A 12646-nucleotide genomic window follows, 5' to 3' on the forward strand; every position below is an offset into this window, starting at 1 on the left:
CTTAAACACTTTGTGTCTCATCTCCCTGAGGAGACAAGAGCATCCATCTCATGAAGTTAATAGAACCAAGCACATAGCACATTTTAAGTGCTTGATAATTATTTGTGTAATTAAAATAATTATTTGTGTAATTTGCTTATTTATGGATAGACTATCTCTGGAAAGAATACATGAGAAATTGGGAACAGGCTGTCTCCAGGGAGGAGAACTGGGTGTTTGGGGACAAGAGTGGGAGACTTTTCCCCATGCACCCCTCTGTCCTTTTGGAACGCTGAACTGAGGCAATGTATTCATTTTCAAAACAAAACATGTAAAACTTAAAATTGAAAGGAATTATGGCTTGGGGCATCTGGGTGGCACCGACGGTTAAGCGTCCCACTCTTGGTTTTGGCTCAGGGTTGTGCGATTGAGCCCCACATCGGGCTCTGTGCTCAGCACAGAATCTGCTTAAGATTCTCTCTCCTTCGCCCTCTACCCCTCCCCCCACTCAAGTGAATAAATAAATCTTTAAAAAAAAATAAATTATGGCTTTACTGGAATTCTCAACAGACAGGCCTTGGCAACGTTGCTGCCAGAAGCAGGAAGTACTTACAGGAGGTGCTGTACAGACCGTTCCGAGGGGAAGGCCCTGTGAATTGCCTGAGGGGCCTCCGCATCCCTGACATCGAGGAAGTGGATGAAGCCCCCCATGGTGCCCACAGCCACAGAGAGGGAGGAAGGAGAGCAAGCCAGCACTGTTGCCTGTTTAAAATAACCCCAGATGCTTAACTTCACCGTGCCAGAACACGAAGCCTGCTTTACCATGCATAAGAATCTACAGTTTATTTGGAAAGCCATCCGAACGAGGAGTGGCAAGTATAATGTGGTATTACAAATTAGACACGCAGCATTCCTGAGCTAATCGACAGCATAAGTCACAGGAGTCGCTACATGTTATTCTTTTATCCTAACGTTAGAATCATAAAAATATAAAGAGATTTCTTGAGCTTTAAACCATGGCTTCATTTTTATCCCTAAATGATGACATGATTATACCAATAATAATGAAAAAATAAAACAAACTTAAAATACATTCCTAGCATCTTCTGGACATCTTTACCGAATGTTAGTGATTTTTAAAAATCAGCATTCATCTGTTGGATAATGGTAGATCCTGGGATGCTGGTATGATGGGGGAAGACAAGAAAATAACCATATCACACCCCATGTATTCTGTAACCAAAGACATGCATCACAAATTCCTGCTCCTCTCACAATCACTTACGGAATATGATGTCTAGGAGAATAAATTTGCTTTCATGACACTTAAGCAATCAGCTTCATTCCTCTATAATTATACTTTGTAGTTTGTTTTGAATAAAATCACAGAACATTAGAAATAGAAAAGAGCTTAAGAGATAATCATTTTGTAGAATAGAAAATGGAGGTGAAGAAAAGAATAGCAATTTGCCTCAGGATCCCATAGCTGATGATGAAGCTGAGAACTCAGGTGTCCTGCCTCATTAGAATGCACAGTTGCTCAGCCGAGGAGGTCTTTATTTTATTTTTTAAGGTGAATTTTAAGGGTTGAGTCTTCAGTGGTAGCTCAGTGTGAAACTGGAAACAAAATGGTGAGGGTCTTTCTTTTTTTCTTTTTTTTAAAAGAAAGTCTTTATGGGATGTCTCAGTGTGTGTGTGTGTGTGTGTGTGTGTGTGTGTTCTCAAAATAATCTGTTGAAATTATCCTCCAGGGGCACCTGGGTGGCTCAGTCGTTGAGCATCTGCCTTTGGCTTGGGTCATGATCCCAGGGTCCTGGGATCAAGCCCTACATCGGGCTCCCTGCTCCACAGGAAGCCTGCTTCTCCCTCTCCCACACCCCCTGCTTGTGTTCCCTCTCTCACTGTCTCTCTCTCTGTCAAATAAATAAGTAAAATCTTTAAAAAAAAGAAAGAAAGAAAGAAATTATCCTTCATTCTAGGGCAATAGTAGGCTAGGCTAAACATGGACAGCAATATCTGGAGGGGTCTTATGCACCTTAGCAAGTACCATCAAGGGAAGCTTCTAGTGTCCAGATATCCTCCTATCATAGTGCTGGGCCAGGTTCTCTGAGGACCATTGCCTAAAATGTTCATGCGGAACACAGTCCCAGGCATAGACAGGGAGATCTGGCCTCAGCATTGCTGGGTCAGTGCATTTATCAATTCCCCACAATGCAGCAGTATTCTCCAGTGAGGAAAAACCACCAGTTATCCCCAACTCAGGCTGATCCACATGAGTATACTGTGCCTGGTTTGGAGCTCAATGATGGTTTGTCAAATTAACAGTGAACACTGTCTGAATCTCTCCCCTCTGCTCAGGTGAAGGGAAGATCTCTGGTGCAGAAAGCAGACCTTCTCATGGTGCCTATCTCTCTCCTTAGCCAAGAAGAGCAAGATTAAGTCCTGATTATAGAGACGCTTGGGTGGGTTGTTAACCATTTGTATGTCTCTCGTCTGTGAAAAGAGATGTGATCAGATGAGCTTTAAGATCTCTTCTAGCTCTAGTAGTTCTAATAGAAATGAACACATATGAGCTCTTGTCACCAGAGTGCAGTCTATTCATATTTCAGTGTTTTAGGTAAGAATTTTTATGTTTACTTGTCAGGGTGAGTTTTATATATCCCATTGAATTGTGCATCTTTTGTGTCTTATAATTTTCTTATGTGAGGTATAACGCTTCCTCTTGTTTTATAATTGAGATTTTAATTTTATAAAGGGGAAGGATTGTAACTTCCCTACCTACTACCAAAATCCAAGATCCATATCTCATCTAGAACTGTGTAATATATCAAATGATGATAATATAAGGGGAAAATAGCATTGCCATTGTTTATTGGTCTTTTTATGGTTTTAAAATATTATTTTATGTAAAATGTACTATGAACGTGGCAGAAATAATGGTATCACTTTGTGGCGAGTGTTGTGAGCAATTGTGGTTTGTCACCCAATAGCCAAACACCTTCCTTCTGGAAAATTCCTTGAATATCCATTGAGAAACCATCTCTCTCATTTTTGGGGGTTCAATGAAACAGATCTGACTCTCATTTTCAAGGCTGAGCTTAAGCCAATTGGCATTTCTCATTCCCTTGTGCATAGTGATTAGTTCAGAGATGTTATTAAGACATCAGAAGACATCTAGCTTCGTGGAAAGGAAAAACTTCTTTTCTCTTCCTCCTCCCATTGAGGAGGCTTTCTTCCTGATGGTCTGACACCTCTGAGGTTGACACCTGTGGCATTTGGGTACCACTAAAAGAAGCCTAAGATGAAACTATAGACATAGAGAGAAAAACAAGGTCCTTGGTAATATCATTTGAGTTGCTGGACTGAGCTACATCTGAGGCCAGACAAGTCCTATACTTTATAGTTGATTAAGCCAATAACCCCCACTTTTTTATTTTTGGCTCAAGTTGGTTAGAGTGGGAATTTTCTTTCATTTCTAACCTTGAGGTTAGATGGGGCCATTTAACTAGTTATGGCCAAGGGGGTGATTCATTTCTGAGTAAAAGCAACTAATTGCTAGACTCTCTGGCACTCCCTTCCCATACTATGGCACTGAGGAGCTATTAGTTGGTGAACCCTCCCTCAGTCTGGCTTCCTGAGAGAGGGCCTCTGTGGAGCAGAGACCCTGCCGATCCACAAGGAACTTATAGTACGAGTGAGATATAAACCACTAGGACTTTGGAAATAACTGCCACCTCAGAAAAACTTTCCTATACACCAATTTAGTACCTTATGTTCCACCCTCTGGGCTGTAGAATATATTTTATACAGAAGAATTATTCTAGATATATAGGGTAAGAAATGCAATAAGGCATCTGCAACAAGTATTTCCACAGACTATTGACATGTAATTATGAAAACATAGATTGGATTAGAATTCAATATTTTAATCCATTTATAAGGCACACTTACTGGGGTATTCAGATAAATCCTGCTGGCACAAGTACCATCTTCTATATACCAAACACAAACTTCCCCTGAATGTGTGAGTGTCTATAAAAAAAAAAAGAAAAAGAAAAAGAAAACTCTAAATGGAAAATAAGACTGTTATGGAAGCATGTTCTAAATCCCTTTATAGTATGTCAATAATTCGGATGATTTCGTATAAAATTTCATTTTACTCATATGGATTATAATGACAATCAAAACATCAGTACTTCTGATTTGAACAAAAATTAACTATAATCTTTTCTTAACTATTATCTTTAATACAATTTAAGTAACATATAATAACTAAGATTAGAAAAGTGAAATAAATGTTTTTCCATGTAACATAATTGAGTTACGTGGACATTCAACAGGATTATTGCTTAAAGAATAAAGCTAGAAATAGGAAATTATGTTTTGTTTTTTTTTTAACTAACAGACTTTGCTTTAAAAAAAAAAAAAAGGCACGGGGCTTGAATTCAAGACCCTGATATCAAGACCTGAGCTGAGCACACTTTCCAGAATGTCATATAGAGGAAAATCATACATCTTTCTCAAATTGGCTTCTTTTGTTTAATGTTATGCATTTAAGGCTATTCTATGTCTTTTCATAGCTTAATAGCTCATTTATTCTTAGTGCTGAATAATATTCCATTGTATTGATATGCCACAGTTTGTTTATCCATTTACCTATTGAAAGACATCTTGGTTACTTCCAAGTTTTGGCAATTATGAATAAAGGTGCTATAAACATTAATGTGAAGGTTTTTGTGTGGGCATAGGTTTTCAATTAATTTAAGTAAATAACAAGAAGCTCAACTGCTGAATCATAAGGTAAGAGTATGTTTAGTTTTGTGAGAAACTGCCAAACTTCCAAAGTGGCTGTACCATTTTGATTCTTATAGGCAATGAATGTTTCTGTTGCTTCATATCCTTGCTAGCACTTGATATTGCCAGTGTTTTAGATTTTAGACATTCTAATACATGTGTGGTGTCATCTCATTGTTTTCATTTGCAATTCTCTAATGGTGAATAATATTGAATATCTTTTAATATACTTATTTGCCATCTGTATATTTTTTGTGGCAAAGTACATGCAATATTTATTTATCTAGATCTTGATTTCTTTCATCAGTTTTGAAACTTTTCTCATATAGCTCTTGTACATATTTTGCTAGGACTCCCAAAATCTTAGTGGATTTATTGATGAATCATATAAAAAATGAAATGTTTCTTGAGACCAATAAAGGTAAGCAGTTAAACACCAGGAAAAAAGTTTCTTTTTTGAACGTAGCAGGTGGATTATTTTTCCTAAGTAGATTGAATTCATGTTTCGAGCATGGCCAGTATTTCATTTTCATCCTCAGCGGGTCTGTACCACTCTGAAAGAGGGTTAACACTAATTGTTTAATAAGTTTTGATAACTCTTTAGCAATGAATGTGTTGAAAGATCTGGCTTGGAAAACTTGGATGGTGAGTATAAACAGGATGGCTCCTAAGATTTCAATTGCTTTGACTGTTTTCAGACACTTAATATTATGAAGTCACAATACAATGATGTCATTCTAACTGGGGAGTAGATCTGATGATGGAAGTGGTTGGCATTTCTTCCACATCCTCAAGAATACCCTCTCCCTCCTATTTGTGTAAGGTTGCACATGATCTTCCAAAATCTTTTCTTTAAATCCTACTGTGAGATAATAAAGTATTCCTTACCATGCAGTATTCATTTCCGGGTGGGATAAAGTCAATTGCTTGAAATTTCCCATCACAAGCCTCTAGGACTTTATCAAAGGTTGGCTTCTCACGATGAGTGTAGATATAAACAGATCCCTGTTAAATATACAAAAGAAAGAAAGAAAGAGAAAGAAATGACACAATTGTTGTGTATACAGTTCAACAAATATTTATTAAATGTCCACTGTGAGCAAGGCACTGTGTGGGAAATTAGAGATTAACTTAAGTAAGGCCCTGACCTTGAGGAGCTTAAAATCTAGATGCTTAATTTGTTTATTGATTCATTCATTCATTCGTCATTTAAAATAATCAGTGGGACTTTCTTCTTTTCTCCAAAAGTTATAAAATACAATAAAACATTTTTTCTGACTTCAAAAATAATGTCTATTTATACAAAAAAACTTGGAAAATGTGGAAAACCAGAAAAGTTGTGAAGGTGAACTAAGTCTTACCACATACTAGACCATGGTGGGCACTGATACAAACTTTTAAATAAGCCTTTGTGGAAATTGTGGAGGTGTGGCTGAAGCTGTTACTTTATGACTTCTTTATCATTCTCAGCTGCCAATTCACCTTTCAAAAAAATCTGTCCTATAAGTTGTGGCCCTCTGCCAAGTAACTGTAATATGGTGTGGGCACTTAAGTAGCAATAAGAAGTCTGCTTTCAACTAACAGCAAGTTCTTCAAGTTTACTTGAGTTAAACATGAATATTTCTGTTCTTGTTCATCTAAAAAATACAACTCTATAGAATCTAAATTTGATAGATATTTACTGATTTTACCTTTCATTCATTCCTTCAACAACTATTGAGTGGATATACTGTGCCAGGCACTGCTCTGGATCCTGGGTCTACATCAGAGGACAAAACAGACAAAAATTCCCTGCCCTCATGGAGCTTACATCCTGCTGGGGGATTCAGACAATGGACAAGATATCTAAACAGCAGTGATTGTGAGAATCAAAAAATAAAGCAGGGTAAGAGGATATGACATGGTAGAATAAGAATGTGAGGGGCGCCTGGGTGGCTCAGTCGTTAAGCGTCTGCCTTCGGCTCAGGTCATGATCCCAGGGTCCTGGGATCGAGCCCCGCATCGGGCTCCCTGCTCAGTGGAAAGCCTGCTTCTCCCTCTCCCACTCCCCCTGCTTGTGTTCTCTCTCTCGCTGTGTATCTCTCTCTGTCAGATAAATAAATAAAATCTTTAAAAAAAAAAAAAAAGAATAAAAATGTGATATTCTAAACTGAGTATCCAAGAAAGGCTTTACAGAGGTGACTTTAGAGAAAAGACTTGAAGGAAGTGAGGAAAGAAAGAAAGGATTCATGTGGGTTCTGTTTGAAGCACATTCCAGACAGAAAGAGCAGCCAGTGCAAACACTGAGGGTGGAACACGCTGGGTAAGTTAAAGAATACAGCATGATGGCCAGCATGACTGGAGCAGGGCCAACAGGAAGCAGGGTCGGGGGAGATAAGGCCCGGTGGTGAGTAGAATCCACATCATGAAGGGATTGTAAAGCCTGGTGAGGATTCTGGCTCTTAGTCAGAATAACATGGGGAATCACTGGAGGGTTCTGAAGAGAAAATGGAAAAGTTTTTCTCACTTTGGCTGCTGTGTTGGGGATACAGTTTATTCTATCATGTACTGAGAAAAGTATATTAAAGTGTCCCATTGAGATTATGACTTTGTTTCTCCTTGTCACATTTTGCTTTATATATTTTGGGACTATTTTATTTAGTGCCTATATATTTTAAATGTTTATATATTCCTAATGAATTTAACCTTTTACTATTCTTGAAATAAGCCCATTTATCTTTAGTAATGTTTTTTGCCAGAAAGTCTATTTTGCCTAATATTCATATAGCACCACTGGCTTTCTTTTTGTTAATGTTTACATGTTAGATTCTTTTCTGTCTTTTTACCTACTTTCAATTTTTATTTATTTATTTATTTAATTTTATTTTTTAAAACAATTTTTAAGATTTTTTTTTTTTAATTAGACAGAGACACAGTGAGAGAGGGAACAAACACAAGCAGGGGGAGTGGGAGAGGAAGAGGCAGGCTTCCCACTGAGCAGGGACCCCGATGCGGGGCTCGATCCCAGAGCCCTGGGATCATGACCTGAGCCGAAGGCAGATGCCTAATGATTGAGCCACCCAGGCACCTCCCTACTTTCAATTTTTAAATTTACTTTCAATGTTACTGTATTTTTTATTTACTTTTCATCTTACTGTACCCTTATGCTTTAGCTGTATCACTTATAAACAGTACATAACTGGGTTTTGCTTTTTTTTTTAAATCCAGTATTGCAACCTTTGCCTTTTAACTACATCTATTATCTGTTTTACCTTTATTGTAAGTACTAATATATTTGAGTTTAAATATTACAATTTTGCTTCTACTTTCTTACTTGTTTTGTTTCTTTTTCTCTCTTTTCTTACCTTATTTTGGGTTGCTTTTTAAAAAATATTTCACTTTCCCCATCTATAATGTAGAAATTCCATCTACTGTTTCAGTTCTTTTAGTGGTTACCTTAGAAGTTACAACATGCATACTTAATTTATAAACACCACAATGTTACTTAAAACCTTTACTTTCTGCCTGGGAAAGTAAATAATGAACTTGAAACACTTTATTCCATTTACTCCTTCCCCTCCAGTTTACATTATTGTTGTCTGGGATTTTAATTCAATGTTATTTTTAAACCCAACCTCACATTATTTTTGCTGTTTTATACAGGCAGTGTTCATTTACATTTCTCCACACATTTACTACTATTCATTCTTGCAACACAATCTTCCAACTGGGATCATTTTCCTTCTGCCTGAAGTACATTCTTTTTTTTTTTTTTTAATTGAGAACAATTTTTTTTTAATTTTATTATGTTATGTTAGTCACCATACAATACATCATTAGTTTTTGGTGTGGTGATCCACGATCCATTGTTTTCGTGTAACACCCAGTGCGCCATGCAGTATGTGCCCTCCTTAATACCCATCACCGGGCTAACCAATCCCCCTCCCCTCTCCCCTCTAAAACCCTGTTTGTTTCTCAGAGTCCATAGTCTCTCATGGTTCATCTCTCCCTCCAAATCCCCCCCCCCCATTTTTCCCTTCCTTCTCCTAATGTCCTCTATGCTATTCCTTATGTTCCACAAATAAGTGAAACCATATGATAATTGACTTTCTCTGCTTGACTTATTTCACTTAGCATAATCTCCAGTCCCATCCATGTTGATGTAAAAGTTGGGTATTCATCCTTTCTGGTGGCTGAGTAATATTCCATTGTATATATGGACCACATCTTCTTTATCCATTCATCTGTTGAAGGGCATCTCGGCTCTTTCCACAGTTTGGCTATTGCGGACATTGCTGCTATGAACATTGGGGTGCATATGGCCCTTCTTTTCACTACATCTGTGTCTTTGGGGTAAATACCCAGGAGTACAATTGCTGGGTCATAGGGTAGCTCTATTTTTAAATTTTTTTTTTCTCTATTTTTAAATTTTTGAGGAACCTCCACACTGTTTTCCAAAGTGGCTGTACCAACTTGCATTCCCACCAACAGTGTAAGAGGGTTCCCCTTTCTCCACAACCTCTCCAACATTTGTTGTTTCTTTCCCTGTCCATTTTTGCCATTCTAACTGGTGTAAGGTGGTATCTCAATGTGGTTTTGATTTGAATTTCCCTGATGGCTAATGATGATGAACATTTTTTCATGTGTCTGTTAGCCATTTGTATGTCTTCTTCAGAGAAGTGTCTGTTCATCTCTTCTGCCCACTTTTTGACTTGATTATTTGTTTTTTGGGTGTTGAGTTTGAGAAGTTCTTTATAGATCTTGGATACCAGCCCTTTATCTGTAGTGTCATTTGCAAATATCTTCTCCCATTCTGTGGGTTGCCTCTTTGATTTGTTGACTGTTTCCTTTGCTGTGCAGAAGCTTTTTATCTTGATGAAGTCCCAAAAGTTCATTTTTGCTTTTGTTTCACTAGCTTTTGGAGATGTATCTTGAAAGAAGTTGCTGTGGGCGATGTCAAAGAGGTTACTGCGTATGTTCTCCTCTAGGATTTTGATGGATTCCTGTCTCACATTGAGGTCTTTCATCCACTTTGAGTTTATCTTTGTGAATGGTGTTAGAGAATGGTCGAGTTTCATTCTTCTGCATGTGGCTGTCCAATTTTCCCAACACCATTTATTGAAGAGACTGTTTTTTTTCCATTGCATGTTTTTTCCTGCTTTGTCAAAGATTATTTGACCATAGAGTTGAGGGTCCATATCTGGGTTCTCTATTCTGTTCCGTTGGTCTATATGTCTGTTTTTGTGCCAGTACCATGCTGTCTTGGTGATCACAGCTTTGTAATATAGCTTGAAATCGGGCAATGTGATGCCCCCAGCTTTGTTTTTCTTTTTCAACATTTCCTTGGTGATTCAGGGTCTTTTCTGATTCCATACAAATTTTAGGATTGTTTGTTCCAGCACTTTGAAAAATGTCATTGGAATTTTGATCAGGATGGCATTGAAGTTATAGATTGCTCTGGGTAGCATAGACATTTTAACAATGTTTATTCTTCTGATCCATAAGCATGGAATATTTTTCCATCTTTTTGTGTCTTCTTCAATTTCTTTCATGAGTGTTCTGTAGTTCCTAGAGTATAGATCTTTTACCTCTTTGGTTAGGTTTATTCCAAGGTATCTTACGGTTTTTGGTGCTATTGTAAATGGAATCGTTTCTCTAATTTCTCTTTCTACAGTTGCATTGTTAGTGTATAAGAAAGCAACTGATTTCTGTGCATTGATTTTTGTATCCTGCCACATTACTGAATTGTTGTATGAATTCTAGTAATTTGGGGGTGGAGTCTTTTGGGTTTTCCACATAAAGTATCATGTCGTCTGTGAAAAGAGAGAGTTTGACTTCTTCTTTGCCAATTTGAATACCTTTTATTTCTTTTTGTTGTCTGATTGCTGTTGCTAGGACTTCTAGTACTATGTTGAACAATAGTGGCAAGAGTGGGCATCCTTGATGTGTTCCTGATCTTAAGGGAAAGGCTCTCAGCTTTTCCCCATTGAGGATGATATTCGCTGTGGGTTTTTCATAGATGGATTTTATGAACTTGAGGAATGTTCCCTCTATCCCTATACTCTGAAGAGTTTTAATCAGGAAAGGATGTTGTATTTTGTTGAATGCTTTTTCTGCATCAATTGAGAGGACCGTATGGTTCTTCTGCCTCCTCTTATTAATGTGTTCTACCACATTGATTGATTTGCGAATGTTGAACCACCCTTGCATCCCGGGGATAAATCCCACTTGGTCGTGGTGGATGATCCTTTTAATGTATTGTTGGATCCTATTAGCCAGGATTTTGTTGAGGATTTTGGAATCCATATTCATCAGGGATATTGGTCTGAAATTCTCCTTTTTGATGGGGTCTTTGCCTGGTTTGGGGATTAAGGTAATGCTGGCCTCATAGAATGAGTTTGGAAGTTTTCCTTCTGTTTCTATTTTTTGAAACAGCTTCAGTAGAATAGGTATTATTTCTTCTTTGAATGTTTGGTAGAATTCCCCAGGGAATCCATCAGGCCCTGGACTCTTGTTTTTTGGGAGGTTTTCGATCACTGCTTCAATCCTGTTACTGGTTATTGGCCTATTCAGGTTGTCAGTTTCTTCCTGTTTCAGTCTTGGCAGCTTATAGGTTTCCAGGAAGGCCTCCATTTCATCCAGATTGCTCAGTTTATTGGCATATAGTTGTTGATAATAATTTCTAATAATTGTTTCTATTTCCTTGGTGTTACTCGTGATCTCTCCCCTTTCATTCATAATTTTATTAATTTGGGTCCTTTCTCTCTTCTTTTGGATAAGTCTGGCCAGTGGTTTATCGATCTTATTAATTCTTTCAAAGAACCAACTTCTAGTTTTGTTGATCTGATCTACTGTGTTTCTGGTTTCTAATTTCATTGATTTCTGCTCTAATTTTAATTATTTCTCTTCTAATGCGTGGCTTAGGCATCATTTGTTGCTTTTTCTCTAGTTCTTTAAGGTTTAGAGTTAGTTGGTGAATTGGGGATTTTTCTGTTTTTTTGAGTGAGACTTGGATGGCTATGTATTTCCCCCTTAGGACCACCTTTGCAGTATCCCATAGGTTTTGGACCAATGTGTTTTCGTTCTCATTGATTGCCATGAATTGTTTAAGTTCTTCTTTGATTTCCTGGTTGACCCAAACATTCTTGAGCAGAGTGGTCTTTAGCTTCCAAGTGTTTGAATTTCTGCCAAATTTTTTCTTGTGATTGAGTTCCAGTTTTAAAGCATTGTGGTCTGAGAATATGCAGGGAATAATCTCAATCTTTTGGTATTGGTTGAGACCTGATTTGTGACCCAGTATGTGGTCTATTCTGGAGAAAGTTCCATGCACGCTCGAGAAGAATGAGTATTCTGTTGTTTTAGGGTGGAATGTTCTGTAAATATCTATGAGGTCCATCTGGTCCAATGTATCATTCAAAGCTCTTGTTTCCTTGTTGATTTTCTGCTTAGATGATCTGTCCATTGCTGAGAGTGGAGTATTGAGGTCTCCTACAATTAACATATTCTTATCAATATGACTCTTTATTTTGGTTAACAGTTGGCTTATGTAGATGGCTGCTCCCATGTTGGGGGCATAGATATTATATTTACAATTGTTAGATCTTCTTGTTGGATAGACCCTTTAAGAATGATATAGTGTCCTTCTGTGTCTCTAATTACAGACTTTAGTTTAAAATCTAATTTGTCTGATACAAGAATTGCTACCCCAGCTTTCTTTTGAGGTCCGCTGGCATGGAAGATGGATCTCCATCCCTTCACTTTCAGTCTGGATGTATCTTTAGGTTCAAAATGAGTCTCTTGTAGGCAGCATATGGATGGGTCCTGTCTTTTTATCCAATCTGCAACCCTGTGCCATTTTATGAGAGTATTTAGGCCATTCACGTTGAGATATGAA

The 12646-nt window shown here is 37.6% G+C and overlaps 1 protein-coding gene across 1 annotated transcript in view; it reads right to left on the reverse strand.

Annotated features, from left to right (window-relative positions):
* The window catches only part of CFAP43 (cilia and flagella associated protein 43), a 111571-nt gene that overhangs the window by 63827 nt on the left and 35098 nt on the right, over nucleotides 1-12646 (reverse strand). The window contains exons 9-11 of the mRNA XM_032423404.1: nucleotides 5662-5778; nucleotides 3931-4011; nucleotides 593-741 (exon numbers count right to left, since the gene is read on the reverse strand). Coding sequence (XP_032279295.1) covers nucleotides 593-741; nucleotides 3931-4011; nucleotides 5662-5778 — 347 coding nt within the window. The remainder of the gene's footprint in view (nucleotides 1-592; nucleotides 742-3930; nucleotides 4012-5661; nucleotides 5779-12646) is intronic.

Source organism: Phoca vitulina, unplaced genomic scaffold (assembly GCF_004348235.1).
Source record: "Phoca vitulina isolate PV1807 unplaced genomic scaffold, GSC_HSeal_1.0 scaffold28, whole genome shotgun sequence".
NCBI lineage: Eukaryota > Metazoa > Chordata > Mammalia > Carnivora > Phocidae > Phoca > Phoca vitulina.